The sequence below is a fragment of the Rhinopithecus roxellana genome, chromosome 2 (assembly GCF_007565055.1).
Source record: "Rhinopithecus roxellana isolate Shanxi Qingling chromosome 2, ASM756505v1, whole genome shotgun sequence".
Lineage (NCBI taxonomy): Eukaryota > Metazoa > Chordata > Mammalia > Primates > Cercopithecidae > Rhinopithecus > Rhinopithecus roxellana.
Window position 1 is genome coordinate 167760154 of NC_044550.1, and position 24197 is coordinate 167784350.

Genomic DNA, 24197 nt, shown 5'->3' on the forward strand with positions numbered 1-24197 from the left:
CTTGAACCCAGGAGGCTGAGGTTGCAGTGAGCTGAGATCACGCCACTGCACTCCAGCCTGGGCAACAGAGGGAGACTCCGTCTAAAAACAAAACAAAACATAACATTGCCTTCTTCCAGAATCCCTCTTGGAGGAGCTCCCTGAGGCTCTTTTAGAGTTAACTTTTTTTTTTTTTTAATAACTAGGCATACACTCTAAAATACTGATTAAAAAGTATAGTATGGTAATGTAAACGAGTAACAGGCATTTATTATCACTGTCAAGTATTATGTTCTGTATGTAATTGTATGTGCAAGACGTTTATACAGCTGACAGTGCAGGGGGTGTGTTTACACCAGCACCTCCGCAAACGTGAGGCATGTGTTGTGTTCTGTCCAGACAGTGGCTGTGAGGTCACCAGATGACAGGAGTTTTCAGCTTCGCACTTGTCTTATGGGGCCACCGTGGCACGTGGTCCATCGTTGACCCAAATGCTGTTAGGCTGCACGTGGCTGTAAAACGCGCTTGCTGTGGGCTCCTATTATCCGTACACTCCGTAGCTGGCTCTAAACTTCCCAGAGTCAGTGTGAGATGCTCATTTCCCGGGCTTGGCATTGCTGAGATTAAAATAAAGCAGGAGAAGCCAACTGTTTCTGGCACTGAGCACGTGCACAGGGAAGCCTGGCTTGTCAGCTGTCACTGGGTAACTTAGGTTTGGGTTTCGTTTAGGTTTTGTTTTTTGCCGATATGAGGACACAGAGTCCTTATGCAATTAGCAGGAAAGGCTGGAATTCACATTGTCCAGCCTAAGTCCCTTTTTCTCCTTCCACGTCATGCTGTCCTTCAGGCTCCCAACATTCAGCTCTTCCTTCCTTGGACAGGCATGTATGTGGCACCCACCCCGTGCCAGCAGCTCTTGCTGTTGTTCTAGGCGCTGGAGCACGGCGAGAGCCAGTCAGGTGCAGCTGCCTGCCTTTGTGAGGTTCTTACATCCTCAGAAGAATGGTGAAGAAGTCAATCATGCACTGAATGCAAAGGCTATAGTCAGACAGGAAAGAGGGCCCAGGGGCTGGGCATGGGCATGTGGGTGGTCGTTTCTAGAAGGACGGTCCACATTGGAGGAGCGGGTCTCCAGGAGGTAAGCCAGGGAGCATGCGGGTCTTGGGGGAGTGTGCCCAACCGACGAAAGCCCTCACCCTTTCACTCATGTTTTATTCAGCAAACCCCTGTCCATGCCCTAGGCTGGGGCTGGAAGAGTTTGAGTCTGTTTTGGAGGCTAAGAGGACACCAGGGCTTTACCACAAACAGAAGCAGAGGGTGTGGGCTTCAGGGAAGGAGGGCAGTGCTGGCCCTGACCCAGCGGGAAGGGGTGTGTGATGTTAGAGGAGCACAGAGGGAACAGTGGGCAGTGGGGGCGTGCTGGTGGGGGTGTGCTGGTGAGGGGCCAGCTGCAGGCACAGGGAGGCAGTGGAGGACGAACCAGCTTACAGCCAGACTGGGTGCACCGAGTGCCAGACACAGGCCCCTGGAGGAGGGGAAGTGATAGGGTGATCTCTTGGGTAATCTGGGGAGGCTGGAGGTTGGAAGGGAGAGATGGGGCAGTGAGATGACAAAGGAGGCTGCTGCAGTGGCTGAGGGAAGAGAAGACCGGGGCACTGGGGATGGAGGCGAGACTACAGACTGGAGGACTGATTTAATCTGGGAGGCCTAGGGGTAAAAGGAGAGGGCCTTGTGCAGAGCTAGTTACTCAGGGAGGCCGAAGTCATGGAGAGGGAGCATGGGCTGGCCCAGGAGCTGGCCCTGAGCAGGAGAGAGGACAGCAGAGGACAGCTTCCTGGGGGCCAGAAGTCCCCACCAAAACCGGCTACTTACAAATAACTGAGGCCAGCGGCTCACTGGCTGCCCTGGACTTCCTTCCTGGCTCATCCTCTCTGGGCCTGGAGCAGGTTCCCCACGGGAAGGAGGGGGCGGCTAAAACTGTCTTTCCCATCCTGCAAGCCCAAGTCCCGCTGGATACCTGGCCTGGGTGGGAGAGGACCCAGGAGATGAAGCCCCGGTCCTGTGCCCGGCTGCAGATGAGACTGGCGGCCACACTGGCAGGGGCCCCGCACCTGTTGTTTAAAAGGCCCTCCAGGTGATTCCCATTCACGGCCAGCCTTGGGAATGGAGGGTCCCCTGAGAAGTTGTTCTGGAGTGATGTCCTGTGGGACTCTGGCATTTTCCACTAGCATCAAAGGAGGGGGTGTCCTTTCCGGAGAAGGCACCTGGGAGGGCCAGGGAACTGCTGGTCTGTATCCAGCTGCCCTTGGCCGAAGCTGGAGAAAGGAGACGTGTGAGCTCATGAAGTCCCCCCACTCTCTTTCTTCCGTATTTGTGCGTGTGCTTGTCAACGCTGGGCAGCTTGTGTGGGGCTTTTATACCAGTTGCTCATGGAATGCACCCAGAAGCCCTGTGAGGTGGATGGTTACATCCCCATTTTACCAGTGGCCGAGGGTGTATACACAGGCTCTTCGTGGAGCCCGGGGTCACGCCCTTCAGTTCACTCGGTACAGTCAGCACGTGTGGTATTTACTAAGTGCCTCCTACTGTGTGCACGCTGGACTCAACACTGTGAGGGCAGGGACTCAGAGCCCCCAGACAGTAGGGAGGGGACAGGCTGTTTCTGGGCAGCCACCCCCAGTGGCCCCAAGCTGAGGCATATCATGAGGAGGGTCAAAAAGGCAGATGTGGCCTGAGAGGACACTAGGTTTCTACCTCTGCCTTTTTTTTTTTTAAACCGTGAAATTACTACACGTGTATTATAAAAAAGTTTTAAACATAATGGGGGAATTGCCTCAAATCCCACATTTTTTATACTGACTCTTCCCTTTATATTGGCCATTTCTTTTGTTTTGTTTTGTTTTGTTTTCATGTAGAGACAGGTTACACGTTCTTGCTATGTTGCCCATGCTGGTCTCGAACTCTTGGGTTCGCTCAAGTGATCCAGCCTCAGCCTCCCAAGGTGCTGGGATTGTAGGCATGAGTCATCGCACCCGGCCCTTAGTGGCTGTTCGTTTCCAGTGCTGACCGAGTGCCGGGTGCTGGTAAGAGCATACTTACTTAGCTATCTCAGTCCTCCCATGCCTCACAAGACAGGTCTGTCATCAGCTTCGCTTCACAGGTGAGGGAATGAGGCCCAGAGAAGGTGGGGAGCCTTCCCAACTCCTCCACATGCAGGCCCAGCTGGGCCACGCGCCCCTCGATGCACGCCCCACAGGTGAGGGCAGCTCTGTATGAGATGGGAAGGTAGGTGGCGGGAGTGTCGCAGGGAGCCTTCCCCGGCCCATCTGTGCTCACAACAAGGCCTCTGTGTTCTGCTTCCACTGGGAAGCCCTTCACCCCCTGGGGTGCTTGCCACCACAGGCACCGAGGTGCCTCCCCAGCCTTGCCTTCAGGTAGCCACGTTGTGTGGGAGGCATGTGGGGACTCCCATCTGTCCTTCTCCCTGGGCGGGGCACCTGGAGGGCAGGGCCGTTTCTGAGCCATCTCGTATGCCAGCCCTGAGCGGGGCTGCCACTCCACAGGTGTTGGCCACATCAGGTCTTGCAGTGCTCTGCTGGGTGCCAAGGTGGGAGGGAAGAGGGGAACCTGTGGTCCGTTTCCCTGAGGGATGATGAGCGGCAGATGGAGAGGACAGTGTGAAGGGGCATGGCGGTGGGCTGGAGGGGAGTTTGGCCGGTCTGATGGGCTGTTTGTTCCGTAGCGTGTCAGGTGCTTCCCAACCTCCTGGTGGGGGCTGAGATCAAGACGCTGGTGATAAAAAGGCTGTACTTAGGTGGTGTCTTTTGGCTTTATCTTTTCTGTCCACTCTGTGACCTGAGGCACATCCCGGCTTCTTAACATGAACCACCATGCATTGACTTGCGTCCTCAGCAACACGGTGGTGTGACTCATTAGCCCCATTTTATAGGTGAGGGACCTGAGATTCTCAGGGAAAGCACTTCCGTGTGAACTCAGCTGGTGCGGTGGGCCTGGCCCCAAAGCTTCCCTTCTCCTCTAGTGCTGCCCTCCTGCCAGTGGCAGCCCCTGAACACTGGACGAGGGGCAGTGTTGGTGAGAAGCACATTCCATTTGTCATTTCTCTTCTGAAAATAGCTCTTTGCTCACAAGGGCCTTACAGGTATAAAGTATTCTCATCTTTAGACTTCAGGGTTCAATGAGCTGGTAACAAAGAGAATGGATTCCCCACGGGGCAGGGTGGCATCAGGAGCTGATCCCTGTACACCTGTCCTAAGCCAGTGGAGGTTAGTCACTTACCTCTGAGAACAGGCAGCAGCCACAGCTGCCAAAACAGGGAAAACACCTCCGGCGCCGCCTGAACCACAGGGCCTGGCCTGCAGGGAATGGGGGTGTGGATTTGCTGCCAGAATCCACTTCCTGATAAACCTCTGTAAGATCCAAGTGCTGTCTAGCGCACCCCCAACCCACGGCCCCTCCCCACCCCCTCGCCATCTTCCCAGCCCCTAGTCATGACCACGTAGTGGCTCTGTGTGCCAGCGCTAGGGTACAGAACATCACATCTGATCTGTCAGCCACGACCTAAGGTAGGTACCACCCTTCCTCTCCAGAGGACAACACAGGCCTGCCACTTCCTGATGCTACAGCAGCATGAGCTCGGGTTTTCTGACTGAAGACCACGGGCAGGGCAAGGGCACCAGCAGGGCCGATTTCAGCAGTGCTGGGGCCTGGGCTGTATCGTGCTCCTTTTGGTGGTCCTGGTGCCTAGCAGAACCGCCATGAGATAAACCTGATGGGTGGCCCACCTGCTAACCTCACCCTGACATTCCTTTTCCTAAACACGGCAGGCATCCAGCATAAGAATTTCCAAATGGAGACAGGAGCTCACTCCCTTAGACAAAGAACAAGACACGCCAGGTCACACTCAGGCCTCCAAATCTGCTCATGTGAGAACATCTGAGATCCCCCTTTTTTCCTCTCTCAGCGAAATGTGTTTCGCCCCGTGTCTGCTCCTGACACTACATAGCAGCCAGGCAGTGTCACATGAGCCCGCACGTCAGAGGGGCCTCCGGATTCAGAGCGTTGGGCCCAAAGTGGCCCCACGTTGGGTAGAAGATGTTGTGTAGACTGTGGCCTTAGCCTTGGTTCCATTTGCAGCCCTGACTTACAGGGCAGGTGTAGGCTTCCCTGAACTCAGGCCCCCCTCTATAAAATGAGCTCTGTAATTGCTGTCTTTGAGGGCACCGAAGGGTGAAACCTCCGTGAAAGCGCCAGTGAGTGAGATGGTCAAGGCAAGCTGGGATCCATCTCTCAGGCCAGTGTGCCCCACGGCAGGGACTGGATGCATGTTGGCCAGATTTAAGACTGCCAGTGGAAAAGACAGTTCTGACCAGCGCCCCCTGGGTACAGCTTATTGTAAGGCCTTCCTTTTCTCACTCTTCTGTCTTTGGGTTGGGTGGGAAGTCTTGGATCAGTACCTTGGGTGACACGGGTATGGGGTCGTGGAGTTGAGGTTGTAGTCACCTGTCTGGGTCTCACTTCCCCCATCTATAGAGTGGGACTAGTGGAACTCACCTCACAGAGAGAGAATGCCTGAAAAGCATCCTGCACACGGCCACTACGAGAATGTCAGGAGGGAAATGCGAACCTGGGCAGTTCCCTTTTCCTGCTTGCCAGGGGTGGAGGAGATGGGCCTAGACACAGCAGGACAGCCTCAGGAGCTGGCCCTTCAGTTGGGGAGCCCGGTTAACCTGCCTTTAGCTTCAGAGGTGGAGAAAGACCTGCGCTCGGGCGAGGAGGTTCCCCAAGGAGATTCCCTGGTGCGTCGTGGGCAAGCCAGGCACAGATGTCTCCTGCCCATCCTCACTCACTGGTGCTGCAGCCACCGCTGGGAATCCTAGCGTTGGCCTGAGGTACCTGGAGATGTTGAGTCATCAAAGAGATGCCAGATGTTCACCACTCTGTATTTACTTGGGGCAGGGAAAGGAATCCAGCACTTTCGGTGGCAGAGGTGGAAACTTCAGGGTTTTCTTGTTAAGTACCAGGAGTTGGTGAGTGCTGTGGACTTCGCCACGTACCAGCAAAGTGGCCTTGACCACTTTGGACGCTGGACTCAGTAGGGCTGAACCTTAGGCTTATTGGGGAGATGTTTAAAAATACCAATTACTACAGCACAAGTTTGCCAAGTCACACTTTTGTGGGGAGGGCCTGAGAATCTGGAGTTTTTAAATTCTTCCCAGGTGACGGTGATGGTGGCTAAGGCTGGAGACCCCTGACTCAACTGCAGTCTCACTTTTCCTATTTGATAAAGTGACCCTTCTTGGCTATTAGCGTAATGCTTTGGTTGCTTAGACGCACAAAAAGTCGCAGCTTTGACAAGGTGGAAGGTTTATTACGCTCTCACATTAAACTCCAAGCTTGAAGGCAGTTTGGGACCCACGAAGTCATCCCAGAGCTCCGATTCCCTGTGTCTTGCTGCCCTGCCAGCCCCCAGGGCTTTGTCCTCTGCATGGTCAGAGCTGGCCCAGAAGGGGGCAGAATGGCGGAGGGCAGGTAGCTTCCCTTTGAGGGCCCAGTGCAGAACCGGGTTGGTTACATCCACTTGAATCCCATTGGTCAGAAATCAGTCAATGGCTTCATCTGGCTACAAGGCAGGTTGGGAAATGTAGTCTTTTGGTGGGTGCCACATGCCCTGATCAACTCCCTGGGGAAAATGGGTAGACAATTAGCAACCTCTGCAAGCCTTCCTTGGGGGGATGGTGTGGGATCCCCAAGCTATATGAGCACACTGACTGCCATGCCCACTTAGTGCCCCACCAACACCAGCTCTAACTGTGGAGCAGTAGGTTAGGTCTGCTCCTGTACTGCCACGCCACCAGCCTTGGCTGCAGGACCTTAACGTTTTTTGGCCCTAGACTCCCAACAAGCTGATGACAGTGATGAACGGTCTCCCCCCAGAATGCCCACACAACAGAATTCCACATACAACCCTAGGAGTCCTTGGCCTCTGCAGGGTTTGTAGCCTGTAGGGGATAGCTTCTGGCACCCCCACCCCTCCTGAGCTCCTCAGCAGCCTCCAGCTGCTCCTTGGGTCACCAGGCCCCCCTCCCAGCTCCTTCCACTACCGCTCTTCTGACTCCTGCCCCAAGGCCTCTCTCCGCTCTGGTTTCCTTTGCCTTGAGTGCTGCCCCACCCTCGTCTCACCTAGGTACGTTCTGCTGAGAACCTAGCTCAAGGGAAGTCCTTCTCACCTCCCTTCCGTCCTCATTTGAACTGGTTGTTTCTGGACATTTCGGAAGTGTCATTGTTTTCCAATTGATTAAAAATGACAACTAGTGCAAGATCTTCAGTGAAGTAAGGCCTGTTGTCCCATTACACTTGGAGCCCTTGGAGCCCAAGTGTCCATCTGCCATGACACTCACCAGCCAGTCTATGAAGAATAATCAAGGCCAGGCTTCCCCTGTGCTGTGCACTCCCGAGGGCGAGATCTATGCCCGTTTTTGCTCATCACTGTATCTGTTCCTCCAAGCTCAGGGAAGGTGCTCAGTAACTGCTGGCCGCCAACTGGAGACACACTGGCAGCCCCTCTTGCACCGATGCGTGCTCTCAATGGCCTCTTGTCTTTCAGAACACCCAGTGCATCCCAGAAGGCTTGGAGAGCTACTACGCAGAGCAAGACTCCAGTGCCCGGGAGAAATTTTACACAGTCATAAACCACTACAACCTGGCCAAGCAGAGCATCACGCGCTCTGTATCGCCCTGGATGTCAGTTCTGTCCGAAGAGAAGCTGTCTGAGCAGGAGACTGAAGCGGCTGAGAAGTCAGCTTAGCGGGATGGGCAAGTTCCTTACAATGTGTCACTTGCAAGTAACAAAGGGACTTTGAGGGACATTTCATTAAATATAATTACTGATACTTTAGAGGTTACTCATTTATGGTGCAATTGCTTCTGTTTGCTAATGCTGCTTTGCAAATAAAACTTGCTGCCGACCACCCACGGGCATAAAATCAAGTGCATTTCAGCATTGCCTAAAGAGCTCTGACACCACTTTTCATGTTAAGATCTTCATTTAGCTCCTTTACTGGGATTTATTGGATGCTGTCAAAAAATAAATTTACAATGGATGTGTCAAGGGTTTGGAACTCAGATAAATGCATTTTGTGGAATTGATTTCTTGAAACCACCCTACTGTCTGCAAACCTTCCTCCATAGCCATATCTAGAGTGATCTCTCGCTGTGCTAAGAGCAAGCCTACTTCGCATTTCTTCCACTGCCATCAGCAGGTAATTGTGTTGACTGCTGCCAAGATGCACTGTAGTGAGTGGCATAGAGAATGAGGAAAGAGACCCACCTGCCCCTCCCTGTGCTGATTCCTGAGTCGGGGTGGGACGGCCCTGCAATGTGGCAGGCTCGGTGTGGATTTACTACTCTCTCCCCTCTGACTCTGGCATCTTGATAGGGAGGGAGGGGCACCACCCACCTGGGTGGCGACAGCTGGGGTTCGCTCCAGTGTGTGTAGACTGGCAGAGCATGTGAGGGAGGGGGCTGGGAAGAGATGGCCCTGGGCCCGGGAGGTGCAGAACTCTCTCCCTGCAGGTGGTCTGTCTGCTCTGTGATGAGCTGATAGGAAAGAATCCCCACCAGCCCGCTCGTTCACTTCTATTATGAATAAATTGGCACCAATAGCCCCGTTAGTTTTTAAAGAAATGAGCTGGGTGGGAAGAGTGGAAATGTAATTTCTATTAAACTAGGGCTCCTTTAATTTTTATTCTATGAAACTGATACCCCTTGATGTGGGAAACAGGCAGGAAAGGCTGTGGGGTGGGGGGCTGGTGTGGCACCGTGCAAACAAAATGACAAATTTCAACTCACGATCTTTGTAAGAAAATTGTTCCAGTTTGAATCTTGATATTAAAGTTTATGTTTACAAAATTGCCAGTTAGATGAACTAAGTGTGTAAAACAATTAAATAGAAAAAAGACATTCACAGACGTTTCTTCTATGTTTTTGAATGTGTTGTTTCTGGTGTACATGTCAAAAGTTTCAGTTTTTTAGTAGATCAGAAATAAATGACAGATAGTGTGAGATGTGTTGTGAACAGGCATGGTGACCGTGGTCAGCTCCACTATTGTTTCCTGAAATAGCTTCTAAGACAGAAAATATATTTTATCATCAAGGGTGTCTGGAGAGACAGACCGTGACCTTGGCACAGCGGTGTGCATCACAGAGGCATGTGTTGAGAATGGCGTTGTTAAGCTGTGGAAAATGACTCAAGAGCAATAAATCAGTGCCAAAGCTTCCCTGCACATGTGAATAGAGACAAGTGAAGCCCATGTGCGCACAGTGCAGAGGCCGAGCCTGTATTTCCCAGTAGACGTGGACTTTATTGACTGTGAATTCATTTACATGTAACTTCTGACATTTCACTCTGTGCAAATAAAGAACACGAGGATACCGGTGCTGCCCAGTGGACTGTCTGTACACACACGCATTTCACCAGGCGCAGTACCAACTGTCTCATGCCCATGTGGGCGCTGGGATGCTTTCTGTACAGATGTGGTCCAGATGTCTCACGCCTTCAGTTGCCAATAGGTGTTTCTGTTTACACTTCCCGGAAGGTCAGATGCACAGGCACGAAAGAAGCAGGCCCGTTCTTCCTGTGGCCCACTTCCTCCTTTGAACAAAGGCTCCTTGGACCCAGTGGCAGGAAACTGGCCCTCCTACACCCCCTGCCTGCTCTGGGGGCAGCAGCACGCCAGGCAGCCCCTCACTGAGGGCCCCAGTCTCCCCTGCATTTCTTCCCTGATAGGAGATGGCTGGGCTGCCACTGAATTTCTCAACTTAGACTCACTGACGACACACGAAGGGGCTGTAATTGTATTTATTAGATTAACAAGGCAGATGTTAATTTTCTTTTCTATAATCCAGTAAGTCTGTGTATTGGTTGACTCAGACAGACAAGAAGCCACAAGGAAACAAAGAAGTAATCATTTGTTGAGAGACGTTATTAACTATGTTCTTCCCTGAAGCTACCGGATGGGAAAGGTCAGTGACTTCCTTTGAACCCTGAGACAATTAGGGGCTCTCAAGGCCTGCTATGCCCCTGCTACTGGAGCAGCCCCACTGCCAAGGCAGCCTCAAGTTCAGGAGCAGCTCATCACCAGCTCCCGCATTCAGTCTGTCTTGCCTGATGATAGCTACACAGGCTGCTTCCCATTGGTGTGCACTGTTTTCTTTTTCAGCTGATAAATGGGCTGAACACCATCGGCCTGGGGTATCCCTTTTTGGGGAATATGTCTGTCTGTCTGTCCGAACCCCTTTCCCTTCAAATGGCACTGTGATAAAATCTGGTCATACCATGCTCCAGCACCGGAGGTACATGGAGCACGCAGTCTGTGAGCGCCCACGCGGACTCTCGTGCTGGGCCCCCGCGGCCCAGGCTAGCTGTCGTACCAGTCGAGGAAGAGCAAGGAGAAGGAGCACATCACGAGGAAGAAGAGGATCCACACACGGAAGCCAGCGTTGTTTTTAATGGCCTGGGCAGGGATGGGAGCACAGGGGTTTTTATCACACAGGAGTGTGGTTTGAGCAGCTCTGAAATGCCCCACTCTTCCCACGTGCTCTCCTGATCCTGGCTGTAACTATGGGTGTCGCTCCATCTGTGCTTACCTTGAATAGATGGCTTAATTACTAAGCAAAACCAAAAAGTGGGTTTGAGATCCACCAGAAGGCAAATGGGTTCTAGTTCCCTCTGTGTGGCCATCATTTGTGTCCTGCACAGTTCTCCCTCAACATACTCTCAGAATCACTCCCTTCTGTCCCAGGGTTAAAGGCCCCGAGCACAGTGTGACCGCAAGTTTTGTATTTCCCAGTAACACGATGTCCGTGGTGACCCAACCCTGAGGTCTGAGTTCGAGAAACAGTCCCCTCAACAAGATGGCTGTGGTGTCCTCCATAAGGGCCAGGCTCTGACCCCTCAGTGGGGGCCAACAAGCTCGTCCACCTGTGTGCATCTCTGTACATGGGGAGCTGGCCTGACCCTGCCAGGAGTACCCCCACCCACCCTGGGTTGTTCCTTTGGAGGCTGGGGAGCCACTGCCTCTCAGCAGCCAAGGTGGGCGACGGGTGGTGGGTCTCATGAACACACGCAGCTCCGTTGGAATGGACCATGGCCTCACGGTCACACAAGTTTGTGATCTGCCCTGTGAGCTCTGCCCAGCAAGGCTCCTGGGCAGCTATGCCTGTAAGACTGACACCCACTGCTCGGACTCAGTGCTGCACCACGTCGGACCTGGGGAACCCAAACAGTGCCTACCTCTCTGATGTCTTCGTTGCCTTCCTTGATATTTTCAGTTGCCCCCACAACTAACTGGTGAATGCTATCAATCTCAGCTTCCTGTGGAAGAAAAGATAAATACAAGTTGAGTATCCTTTAGCCAAAAACCTGAAATCCAAAATGCTCCCCCGAGCATTTCCCTTGAGTGTCATGTCGGCACACAGAGTTTCCAACTCACAGAGTTTCCAACTCAGAGAATTTCCAACAAGCGTTCCCTTTGAGTGTCGCGTGTCAGCACTCAGAAAGTTTCAGATTTTGGAGCACTTATGATTTCACGTTTTGGATTTTAAGTTTAGGGATGCTTGACCTATACAGCAACTTCCTCCTCCCTGAAGCGTATATCATGACAGGAACAGCAGCCGTCACCAAGGGCAAACGGCTTTACTTGCACAGCCACAAATCCTCACAGCACCCCAAGAAGTAGATATTACCCCTATTTTCTGAAAGGGAAACTCACGGCTCAGAGAAGTTTACTAACTTGACCAAAGTCATGTCACATAGCAACCAAGTGGCAGGACTGAGATGAGACTTTTTTTTTTTTTTGAGACAGGGCTTAAACGATCCTCCCACTTCAGCCTCCCAAGTAGCTGGGCGTATAGGCATGCACCACCACACCTAGCTAAATTTTAAAACTTTCTTGTAGAGATGGGGGTCTCCCTATGTTGCTCAGGCTGGTCTTGAACTCTTGAGCTCATGCCATGCTCCCGCCTTGGTCTCCCAAAGTGCTGGGATTATAGGCGTGAGCCACTGCACGGGGCTGAGACCCCATCTTGTTGCAGTGCTCCTTTCACTGCACCTACCATCCCTCCTGCGCCACTTGCTGATGACAGGGACAAAAACCTGAGAGCTGCTGTTTGTGGAGCAGCCACCATATGCCAGAGGCTTCCCTTCTAGTCTCTCATTTCTTTCTGAAGTCCACAGAAGTAAGCTTTAACATGTATGTGTTTCGAAATACATATGCTAGCTTCAAAAACAATGCTTTGTGTTTTACCATTGTATCTTTAAAAAAACAGGCTAAATTTTAAAATCAAAATAGGATGCAGGATGCTTACAGAAAATGTTTACTCCAAACAAAGCCTTGGAAAGCTTGAGGAGCGTGGGATCCTGGTCTAACACAGGGGGCGTCTGGCCCTGCAGGAGCAGCAACGGTGCTAGACGTCCTTATGAGCAGGAGTGCCTGCTTCTCTCCTCCTTTTGGTGGTGGTGAAGCTGCATCCTAACATGGTCGGGGCAGAATGAATGCTAGTGTGGGTTTTTAGAGAAACCTGACACATTTTAGGGAGGAAGGCAGCCTGTGGCCTCTGATTCCCAGCAATGAATATTACCGAGATGGCTTTGCCCTGTCATCACCCCTTTTTAGAGAATCTCGAAGTGTGAGCTAAGTGACCACTGCCAAGGTTCCAATGAGAGAATCAATATGAACTACAATGCAACACTGATGAAAAAAAACAAGAAACACACATTGTTCCTCAGGCCTTAGAAACTCCCGGTGGGCCGGGCCTGGTGGCTCACGCCTGTAATCCCAGTGCTTTGGGAGGCCGAGGCGGGTGGAGCACCTGAAGTCAGGAGTTCGGGATCAGCCTGGCCAAGATGGTGAAACCCCGTCTCTACTAAAAATACCAAAATGAGCCAGGCGTGGTGGAGTGCCTGTAATCCCAGCTACTCGGGAGGCTGACTGAGGCAGGAGAATCGCTTGAACCAGGAGGAGGAGGTTGCAGTGAGCCAAGATCACAACACTGCACTCTAGCCTGGGTGACACAGCGAGACTCCGTCTCCAAAAAAAATAAATAAAAAAAGAAAGAAACTCCCGGCGAGCCAAGGCAAGGCTCTGCCTGTGCTCTGCACACCCCTTCCAGGCCCCCTGCAGCTGCTGGGAGGTTTGAAGCAGGGTAGTGTCATTAAAAAGAGCAACTCCTACGAACCGGAACCTCCAAACTGCTGTCAGACGCCGTGTACCTCATTCACAGTGATTTCACTCGGGCTGTGTGGTTTGTGGAAAGTCATTTTGAGAGAAGTATTTTAAGTCAAGTAGTTTAGTTTAACATACTGGAGAAAAATTTGTCTTTCAAACGTTCCCATAGTCTTTGGGTGCTAAAAAGAACAGGGCAAATTTATTAGGTCCCTAAAAGTTTTGCCAGTTATTGGCTGGAAGAATTTCAGAAAGTGTGCTTGAAAAGAACAATCCTATTTCCCACGCAGACACCATCCCTGAGGTGGCATGGACCTCGCGCTGTGAGGCCTGGGTCTGAGCTCTTGTAACTCTACTGACGGAAAAGCAACTGCCCGTCAGCATCGTGCTGTAGTTCTCTCTCAAATGGAGAACAACCCTGCAGGGGTCACTCCCATCTATAGATGGGAAACTGTAGCCTGGCTGGGCTACCTAGCTCACCCAGCACATCCAGAACCCTGACTGCCAGGCCTGGACTCTCCTCCCACGTGCCACTGCATGCGCCACCACATGGCGCGGTCAGTGGGGCCAGTGGATCCCCTGTGGGGAGCTCCTCCTCCGTCACACATGTGCAGGGGCAGCTCTGGGTAGTGAGAGCTTTTCCCTGAGGAGCTCTGCGCACACACACCTGCTAGCAACACATGGCTCTGCTCCTGGCTGCACAGAGTAGCAGCCTTCGGGAAAAATGTCTTGCGCTCTCAAGTACATTCCCCTTTAAGTTAAAACATACAGCTACTTTGTTTTTGTTTTTGTTTTTACCTGTTGCAAAACCTTTTCCGTGAATATCTCTTGGAGTCTGGAAATCTCAACCACTCTCCCTTCGATTTGCCTTCATAAAAAGAAGAATAGATTACATATTAACTATTAGTACTTGGTAATCTAACAGGACTGTTACACATTTCTAAAGAAATCCTGTCTTCTACATGAAGGTGGGAGAGACGGGGGCATACCATGTCGGCTGGGGAAAGAGATTGGAGAGGAAGGCAAACTCTCCTTACTGGGTCACCTTCCCTGTCTCCCGGTGTAGCCTAGCACGCTGGGCTTTTTGGAAGTCCACTCTACCATGCCAACTGAGCCTCAGTCCCAAGAGGTGGGTGTGGGCAGTGCCCTTTGCATTCTGTGTCACTGGTCAAGGACCGGGGAGGGTCTGGTTATGCCCCAGTTATAGAAAGCAGTCTCCAGTAAGTTCTCTGCCTAGCCTTGTCACCATGGTAACACATGGTGGTGATTCAGAAGGTCAGAATATGCTGATGATCCTGCTTTGTTACTGCTCAGCGGGTTAAAGAAAAAAGTGTATTTACCCTCAAACCAACTCCCTGTTAAAAGAAAAAAGCTCCTCTGATTCATTTAGAAAATGCCGTATCTTGGTTTGGCAACACAGTGTTCTGTCGGATCTGAAACACTCGGGCTAGCCATCTTCCTGGTGTCAGGGGCAGCCTGGGCTACCCTGGGGGACAGGTGGGGGCCCATCTATTTACAAACGGAAGCTGGCCCAGGCTGAAGTTAACTGCTGTTCCAGCACAAAGCAGCGACAGGAAGTGGCAGGAGGCGAAAAGTGGTGGGAGCTGAGCTCCTGGCCAGGTGGAAGCAGAGACGAATCCCAACAGTGTCACAGTGGCAGGAGGGCAGGGGAGGAGATGTGGGAAGAAAAGCCAGTGAGTATCTGGGCATGGGGGAGTAGTGGGGGCGGACAGTGAAAGCTAGGCTGTTGGAGGAGGACTAGGAGGTCCATCTGAGGGCAGAAGGCGAAGAGCCCCTTGGAGGCTGACACCTACACTGAGAAAATCCTCAGGCTGTGTGAGTGCAGCATCAGGATTGATTTGATTTGGGGGACATGTCCACAATACAACAGGCTCTGCAAAGTCCTGGGCCTTACTTTCAGCATGCTGCAGGCCTTCCCACAGAAACTAGAGTTCAATGGGTGCACGTGTGGTGACCAAGGCCTTGCCTTCTGCATTCCTGACCCCCTGGTGGGTACGGGAGCAGGCAGACCCCAGTGGAGCCATTTGCAAAACAGGGCTTCCCTTGGTCAGCTGTCCTTCACGAGGGCCCCATTTCATTTCAGAGTCACTGCATGGAAATAGCCCAAATGGTGGTGGAAATTACACGCAGGTAATCTGCAGTCACTCTTGCATCTCTTGGGGTAGAAAGCACCTGGGTCCCCGCAGCAGTGGCAGCAGGTGGGAGGTAACCCACAGGCCCAAAGGCTGAGGGAATTGTGGATTCAGGCCACATGCCTACCCCAGCCCTGTCAAAATGGCTGAGGGGGGCTGCACCAGCCCAGGGGCCCCATGTGGATGCCTGGGCACCAAGGTAAATAACGCTCCTAGTTCCCGGAAAGTTGTAAAGCAGGCTATCAGCTCACAGAGGAGCAGTTGTAAAGCAGGCTATCAGCTCACAGAGGAGCTACAAACATACCTCACTTCATCAAACAAGCTGTTCATTTCACCAATGAGTCGCTGATTTTCCTGTTCAAACTGCGAGGAAACAAACACACTCAGGATGACATCATACTGAACTTAAGCAAGAGTCTAACAAGAAAGTGGACCTGTGCTCCAGGAACCACTGCCGAAGCCCCCATTTCCAGCTGCAGCAACATGGCAGCCGGTGCTGGATGACCGAGAGCATTAGTATGAACAATGTCCCTGCTTTCAGGAGAAAATTTTTAAAAACAGCTGTGCTGCCTGGTAATCGACTTTTCCATCTCAACCACTGCACTCCAGGGGTGCAAGCTGACTGCTATGGCTGTAGCTGTATCTACTTACGCGCTCTCCCCTGGGCTCCCACGGCCGGCTTCCCGCCTCTGGTACCATTATTAAAAAAATTCTTTTGTTGTTGTTTTCTCTCATGAAGTATACTGAAGGACTATACATATTTTTTAATATGGAGAAGGATCTGGTGTGGGGAGGGTCTGGAGAGGAAGGGGGGGGTCGGCAGCTTGGCCGAGCTTCCCCTGGGCCCCTCTGACCTCAGAGCCATGCCCCGGCCACTCCACTGCTCAACAGGGACAGAGGCCCACAGCCAGACCAGCATGTTTCCCAGTGCTCAGGTTGGGTGAGGCCAGGTGCCCTGACACCAGGGATACATGGGAGCTTCTTGGAGCTGAGTGAGCTTGGCACAGATAGTTGCGCTCTCAGCCATTCTTGCCAGCTTGATATGGGCCAAAGAAAAGGATGGAAGCTCCTGAAACTCAGCACAGAGAATGGACAGGAACAAGGAATAGCTCCTTGCCCTCACCGCAGGCCCCCACAGCCCTGTCCTTGTGGGTCCATTCAACTCGCGGAATGTGCAGGGAGTCAGGGGCATCCTGCATTTCTCCGTAATGCGTCCCGCAGGCCCCACTTCTCCAGGAGACCTACCCGGGCCCCTAAGCTCAAACTTATTTCTCATATTCCTATCCCTGGCCTACCATTTTCTGAAAATATCTTCGGATAGGAGTCCCTTTCTGCCTTGTAATAAACTGTGCACATCCCAAACTTCCTGTGTCACTCTGAGCTTCCTGAGGGTGGGAACTGTGTGGAATGTAACTTTGCAAAGGCATTCCAGTTATTCTTTCTTTCACATCAATTAAAGCTGCCATCAAATCCACAAATGTTTTCCGAGGCATTCTATAATGGGTGGGAGGAATAAACACAAGCAAGCCTCCAGAGGCTCTGAATCGACTGAAGATCTGGCTTATCACTTGCTTAGTAAACCAAAAATACAAGGGAAACAATGGTTATGGGAGGCAGCTGACCACCACGGGCTATGTTGGCACTTCCTGCGCTGGGATGCACAGACTCATACAACAGCCCGACCTTGTTCCCGTTGTCCTAGGGCGGAAATGAGTTGCAGGGCCTCCCCAGCAGTCTCCTTCCCACCCAGAACCCCTCCCCTCCAAGTACCCCAGCTGTGCTCTATGCAGGTGGTCTTCACACATGCACCCCTTCCTAAGTCCACCAGTTTTGCCCCCACACATGCACTTGCTGTATTCAGCCCTTCCCCTACTGTCCACATTCTACCCTCATCATTTCTCACTTGCCTCCAGCCTGTTATCCAATCCTTGGTCAAAGTGATCTCAAGTGCTGGTCATGCCAGAATGCCTCATGCTGGCCTTGCCCGTTGCCCCTACAGATCAGGTTTAAGGTACACTGTTATCCATGACCTGGCCACGTGACATCTCCCACCTCAGCTCTGCTCTGCAAAGGCTAGCTTCCTGTCTGGCTGCAGAACTCCACGAGGTCCCTCAAAACCCCAGGCACCTTCCTAGCGATCTGATACCTCAGGGCAGACTGAATCACCTTCTTTTACTTCCTCACACTTGTTACCAAGTTCCCCTGTACTTGGCTCTTCAAGGACATTTCTCACACTTGTTCAGGGACCTGTCTTCTCTCTGTGGAGGGCAGCTGTCCTCCTTTGGACCCTGAGCCCAGCCCAGGGCCTCACACATGACAGGACACCAGCTCTCGGCCCCGGCTATTCATCAAAACACAAGGAGGCATCTGCTGCACTCCAGATCTGCCAGGCCAGAAAACAGGGGGAGTGGGGCAAAGCTCTGGGAAGGGCAGAAAGCTCCCTGCAGGACCACCTCATCCACAGCAGGCTGCCTTGCTGGCTGCTGACACAGAATTGCTTATGGCCCCTTTAATTAGGCAAGACAATGGCTATTTAAGAGAATAAAACTTTCACTTTTGAGTTTGAAAGTATCAGCTCTGTTAACTTCAACAGTTACTTAAAAGGACAGTAATTGAGGAAAACATGTAATTACTAAAACATGTAGGCACCAATTCACTTTGGCTAATTCAGGTACTACTCAGTTTTTCTTGGGCGGGGGACGGGGGGGCATTTTCTTGAATTTTTCTGATGACAAAATACAGTCCTGCCCTTTTAAATCCACAGTCCCCTTTATGCTTTGCAACTGTTCCTAAACAAAATTAGTGGTTCGGGGTGATTTATTCCTGGCCTGTTCCTTGGGAACAAAGCTCTTCTTATTTCCTCCCCAACATGAGGGCGTGTGGCATAAGGCACTTATGTGCGGCACCTCCTCTTAGGCCTCTTCGTAATTGTTACTTCTGATAGCTCCATGTCCGCCCTCCACTGCAGTCAGGAGTGGGATCAGATGCTGGTCCTAATTTCCTTCCACCCCACCTGAAAAATACCTAGTCCCTAGAGGAAGAGAACCAGGTGCCTCAAGGATCAAAGGTGCTAAGGGCTGAGGAGAGAGGGTTGCCAATGGCCAGTTTTAATGGAGAGCCGCCTCTGTGTTTAAAACGCAAAAGGCCTATTTCCCAGACAACTACAAGGTCACTATTACCTAAGGAGGCTGGCAGGGCCCAGGACAATTAGGTCATAGCAAGGCTGCTGACAACACTGACTTGTACCAGGTTTCAGGATGGCTTCCAACACTGTCTAAATGGCAAACCTGTGTGCCTCCCTTCATCTGTTGCCGGGTGGCAGGCGCAGTGGTGCATGTACCAGGTGGATATGGCAGCCAGTTCTGGGGGCCCTGTAGGAACCCTGGGGCAATGCTGGGCCAGTCACTGGCTTCTGGTGGGCCTGTCAGTTTCTTTGGGGACAGATGTGGTGATTCTTATCCTTTTCTGCCTGACCCTAAGGCTGCAAAGCCACAGCTGGACTTCTAGCCTCTCACCTTCTAAGCAGTAAGCTGTTTTGGAGGTAACAATCTCTGGGTGTCTCTGTCTTTGTCACTAAAATGGGGATAGTAACAGTACTTTAGTGGGGTTGTCGGAAGGAATACATGAGTGAATACATGTGAGTTGTCTACCAAAGTGCATGGCACATAGTAAGTTCTCGGTGAATGCTGTCTATCATGATTTAATCTCTTGGGTGTCAGTTTCTGGATATGCAAAGTGAGTGGTCAGCTGCTGTGGGGACCACTTCTACCCTCTATTCGCAAACCCTAGAGGCCCGCTGTGGCTTTCAGCTATCTCACTCTCCCAGGCACTGGGAAATGCACCCACAGCATCTTCTTCCAGAGCTCGCTGAGCCTCAGCAGCTAGTATCTGTCTCTTTGTGGTCACACTTTGCAAGGTGCGGTGCTGAATGAAAGACCTGGTCTCCAAGGTCAGCACGAGGGGTATCTAGATGCTTTGTGAAGACAAACCTGAACACAATCAAGGAAATTCTCATTTCCTAAGGAATTGCAAAGGAAGGTGAGAGGCCGAGATGGTGGTTATGGTGGGCAGGTTGGGCCCTCCATGCATGGTGGTTGCCAGCTGCTGCTCTGGGCTCCCTACATTGGTCCATCTGCTCTATGCTGTTAAGGTCTCTTACCAAGACACGATGCTTTCCCTCAGCTAGACGAGCACTCTCCCCCACCCTCCAACCATGGCAGCACAGCATCATGTTGAACAGCCTAGGACTTGGGAGCTATGTGACCTAGGGCTGGTGACTTAAGCTCTCTGTAAAATGGGGCCAGCAATACTCTCTTCCATATGGGTTGCATAAATGAACATATGCTGAAGGGCTCAGAGCAGTACGTGGCACATGGTATACGTCACATGCGTGTGAGGCAATATCATTTATTCGACTGTTTTATCCCATTTAGAAGTCAGTCAGACTTTTCAATCAAGCCCTGCTAAAAGGTTTCTAATCTGGTTTAATGGATACAAATCCACATTGTGAATATATTGTTACAGAAATCCTTTTCTAAGCTAATCCTCTTTAATTTTCAAAAGAAAATCACTCCTACAAAGGCCTTTGAGTATAAAATGAGGCCAAGAGAAGTATTTGTGTCACAAAGAGCCAAGAAAAGCTAACTGAGGAGCACAGGGGGACCATCCCAGAAAGCCCTCTGGCCCTCATAACTCAGGAGTCCCCTGCCCAGGCCCTTTCTGGACTCTTCCAGACGTGCTTTCTCTGTACCAAACCCCTTCACACTCCTGGCTGTGTGACCCTCACCTCGATCCCCTATGATCCCCATAATGCGACAGTAGACGGACCCTGCCACATTCTTCTGGTGGAAGCCAGCATTTGCTGTGCCCTATAAACCTGGAGCCTCCCCAGGGTCTGTCCAGCTCTCACTATGTGGCATTCAGATTCCACTACTCCTTGTTCTAGATCCATGAGCTGAAACTGGCAAGCCCTGCCAGCCAGCCACTGGAGGTTTCTACGGGCCTACCTCAGGGGACAGGGCCTTGGAAGATGCCTTTCATGTGGATTTAAGAAACAGAAGCCACATTCATGTTTTAAAAAATTATCCCAAGGAATACATCAATAAATGCAGGTGGTTTTACCTGAGGCAAGTAAAGTGAATGTGTTTTTAGAAAGGGAGGTATTTTCTTGATGTAACTTTGGAAAACAATTTGGTTCCACTCAGCCTGACCACAAACATCTGCGAACTCAAAGGCATTAATATATCTGTATCATGAGTTATACAGGGAAATTTATCATGCAAATCATATAATACCCTGCAACCATTTTGGAATATGTAATAACTGTTTCTTTGGGTGAAACAAGGAATTATATTGCTATATTAGGCTTAATTTATTATTTTACCCTGAGCAAAAATTCCGAAACAGTGATTATGAATTATGACCACGATTTGCTACAACATTTTCCAATTTAAAACCAACAGTGTTATATTTCTTTCTCTTTATTTTCAGAGTTAGGCCTTTTAAACAAGATTGGAGTGAGTCAGACTATAAGATATGGTACTTACCTATTATTCCCAATTAAGAAAGAAGTTAACTGGACATTAATTAGCCTGTCATAAAAGTACTGAACATTACAGCCTTCTGCCCGATCCTCTTGCAGTAACACAATAAAAATTAAGAAGTCTGCTGATTCTGATTGCTTTAGTCATTGATACTACCATGCTGGAATCACCAGTGTTACTGGGAGTGTCTTTAGACAATGACTCAGGACAGTGGAATGAAACAGAAGCATGCTGCATCAACCTCATTGTGGGAAGAGGAGCCGTACTCTGATACATCAGTTGCTAAATCACGTGCTGCACACGTGCAGGGCATGCCACCATGCACAGACATGGCAGTATCTCTCTGGTGGGAGGGAGCCACCATTTGGTCTGCCCTGCCCTCTGCTGGGTGCTCTTACAGGTGCTACTGCCTCCAGCGCTTGAGACAATTCTGTGGGGTATTGATTCTGAAGAGATCACTGATGGCAGTGATTTCTAGCCTCAGCTTACAAAGATAGTAAGTGGTATAAATTCATGGTCAACTCTGTCTAGTCCCAAAGCCCATGTTCTTTCATCATCCCTCCGCGGGATGGGAGCGTCCGTCAGGTGATTATGGATATCCTCACTGCCAGCCTTCCTCTTGTCCACCTTTCACACCTACAGGCTGCTAAGTCACGCAGCTGCAAAGGTTAACATACTTAGCTCACCACTGCCTCCCAGAGAAAGGCAAAAATCCTTGGACAGACAACCCACACCACTGTTATTCTAGCTATTTCCTTTATGAAGAGTGGTGGAGTGCATAAAAAAAAATTAAAAAGAGAAAGAAAAAGAAAAAAAAAAAGCCCAACACAGAAGATAAACTCTTCTTAAACACAAATGTATTCTTTCTTAATGAAGAGACAGAGCTGTACACATTTTTTCTCTAGCAAAGAAATGGGGCAATGGTATAATATTTGGGGAAATGACTCATTTCCACTAATAAAAGGATTTCATATAAACTGATGAAAACCTAAGAGATTTTTAAGAAACTTCTGCCATTACTTGGCTGTAAGATGGGAATATGATCCAATCCCTCTTTATGTTCCTTTGTGGGCTTCTCCGCTCCAGCCTCCCTCTAGTGGAGTGTACCCCAGGGTGGTGTCCACAACCCCTTCTCCTTTCTCACTGTTCATCTTGTTTCTAGAGAGCCTCGCCCAAGCCCATGCTTCAGACATCAGCTGTAAGATGTCTCCCACATGCGTTTCTCTAGCCCGAGCCCTGGAGCCCATAGATACCTCTCATGAATGTCCCACAGGTGCCTCAAACTCACACCTGTCTACATGAAATTCATCATCTCCTGCTCAGCCCCAGCCTGCCCACCTTCTGTGCACCCTCCCATGGCAGAAAGTTCAAGGTTCCTTCCTCATCTCACACTTCAGTGCAGGCCATTTCCCACGCCACAGCTCTCAACACTACCTTCACTGCCACTCCTGGCTCAAGGCCCTCGTCATCTCTCAACCTGACTGACTGCAATGACTGCTTGGAATTCCTGTGGCTGTCTTCCTCTAACCACCCTCTATACAATGTGCACCTCGAGGGCCTAGCTCCCCCATTTGCTGGATTTGGTGAGCACTTAATTCAAGTCATAAGGTGAATTCTGGAACAGGAAAGAAGCTGGAGAGGAAGGCAAGAACCTTGCAGGGCAATTTAAGGTGTTTGAGTAATTTCCTTAGTTCAGAATTATTTTTGTCTATAAAGGATAACAGCTCTGCTTAGTATTCCAAAGAAAATATCACAGGCTCTGAAGGAGAACCCCCAAAGCAAGTCTCAGGGAGGTCAGGACTAACAGTACCATCACTGGAATCAGTTTCAAGCTTCCAAGGCCATGATTTTAAAGGGGAAACCACTCATCTGGGTGGATCAATCTGTGTGAAACTGAATTGTACATGAAAGGCATATGAAAATGGTCTGAGCTCCAGCTGCCATCCCGCATGCTCTGACCCTGCCATGACAGCATACACGCCACAGTCCTTCCCTGCTGATGGCACACGGGCAGCTGTGCCCAATCTCTTCCACCCTGTGCAGGGAGAGGCTGTTCTGCCTCTTTGTATAACCTGCCACTCTGAAGGGTAAAGGAAGGGGAAACAGAATTTTTCAAGCACTGTGTTGCACGCACCTCATGGGCCAGCTCACTCAGACTTTAGCCCCACCTGTGAGGTGGCCATTATTTGCCCATTTCACAGATGAGGGAACAGAGGTCCCGAGCAGTGAGAGGGCCCCGGGCTGCAATGATGAGAGGCCAGGTGTGGACTCCAGTCAGACAATGCACTGTTCCCACTAGGCTGTGCTGCCTTTTGGAATTTAGGTTTTTTTTGTCTTCACTTGTTCACGTCACTTTTAGGAAAGAGATTTGGTTTCAGTCTTTTATTTCAGGCATGGAGAAGAAACAGGGGGTCCAGAGAGCAAGAGGATGCTAAGCCAGTCCTCTGCCCTTGGCAGCCAATGCTCATGAGAGCAGACATGTGGACCTGGACATCCCTGGAGGTCCCCAGCCTGCACAACTATGCTTACAATGACACTTCGGTGGGCCAGCATGGCTGTTCTGACTCCTGCCTGGCTGGCCTATGTCAGTGTGCCACGCTGTTCCTATGCAGCAACACTCACCTAGACCACCAGAACCAACTGGAGAAAAAGTGCAGGGTTGGAGCCAGAGCTTGGTTCTGCTGTTTTACTGGTTCTGTGACATTGGGTAGGGCTTTAGTTTTTGTGCATCATTTTCTTCAACTGCGTAATAGTGATAATTCCTACTTGAGTGGATTATCATAAAGATTCAACAGGACAACATATGCAAAAGGCTTGGGATAGAGAAGCCATTCATAAGTATCCATAATACTAGTAATAACTGAACACTAGAACATCCTAATAGTTATTACTGATGATTCTGTCTTACTGTTGAAAACAACCTATAGCTTTTATGTTATACTCATCAAAGTCACTCATGTATTCAACAAAGAATTCCCAAACACTGTTCTGGGCTCTAGGAATATGGTGAGGAAAACAAGACAAGATTCTGCTCTCACAGAGCTTGTGCTCTAGTGGGGATATGGGGGGATATCAAGTAGGGTCATGGGACACAGTATCTGGGAGCTGCTGCAGGTGGGATCACCGGGCCTCTCTGAGGGAAAAAAACACCTGAGACCTGTAAGACATGCCAGGAGTAGACAGAGAGAACTTGAAATTTCAGGTGGCATAAGTAGCAACACAAATGCCTCAGTCTGAGAGGCTCAAGGCTGGGGAAAAGACTGGATCCCATGCTTCCTCAA

General features: G+C 50.6%; 2 protein-coding genes across 7 annotated transcripts in view; one reads left to right on the plus strand and one right to left on the minus strand.

Annotated features, from left to right (window-relative positions):
* The window catches only part of NSG1 (neuronal vesicle trafficking associated 1), a 34318-nt gene extending 24889 nt beyond the window's left edge, over nt 1-9429 (plus strand). For all 4 annotated transcript variants that reach the window (XM_030923996.1, XM_030924007.1, XM_030923993.1 and 1 more), the window contains one exon: nt 7604-9429. In XM_030923996.1, the coding sequence (XP_030779856.1) occupies nt 7604-7804 (201 nt within the window). In that variant the 3' untranslated portion in view covers nt 7805-9429. The remainder of the gene's footprint in view (nt 1-7603) is intronic.
* Nucleotides 9430-9838: 409 nt separating this feature from the next.
* Nucleotides 9839-24197, minus strand: part of STX18 (syntaxin 18) — a 122074-nt gene continuing 107715 nt past the window's right edge. For 2 of the 3 annotated variants that reach the window (XM_010357578.2, XM_030923988.1), the window contains exons 8-11: nt 15678-15736; nt 14019-14088; nt 11291-11371; nt 9839-10511 (exon numbers count right to left, since the gene is read on the minus strand). In XM_010357578.2, the coding sequence (XP_010355880.1) occupies nt 10416-10511; nt 11291-11371; nt 14019-14088; nt 15678-15736 (306 nt within the window). In that variant the 3' untranslated portion in view covers nt 9839-10415. The remainder of the gene's footprint in view (nt 10512-11290; nt 11372-14018; nt 14089-15677; nt 15737-24197) is intronic. The other variant, XM_030923990.1, reaches the window with a different exon arrangement.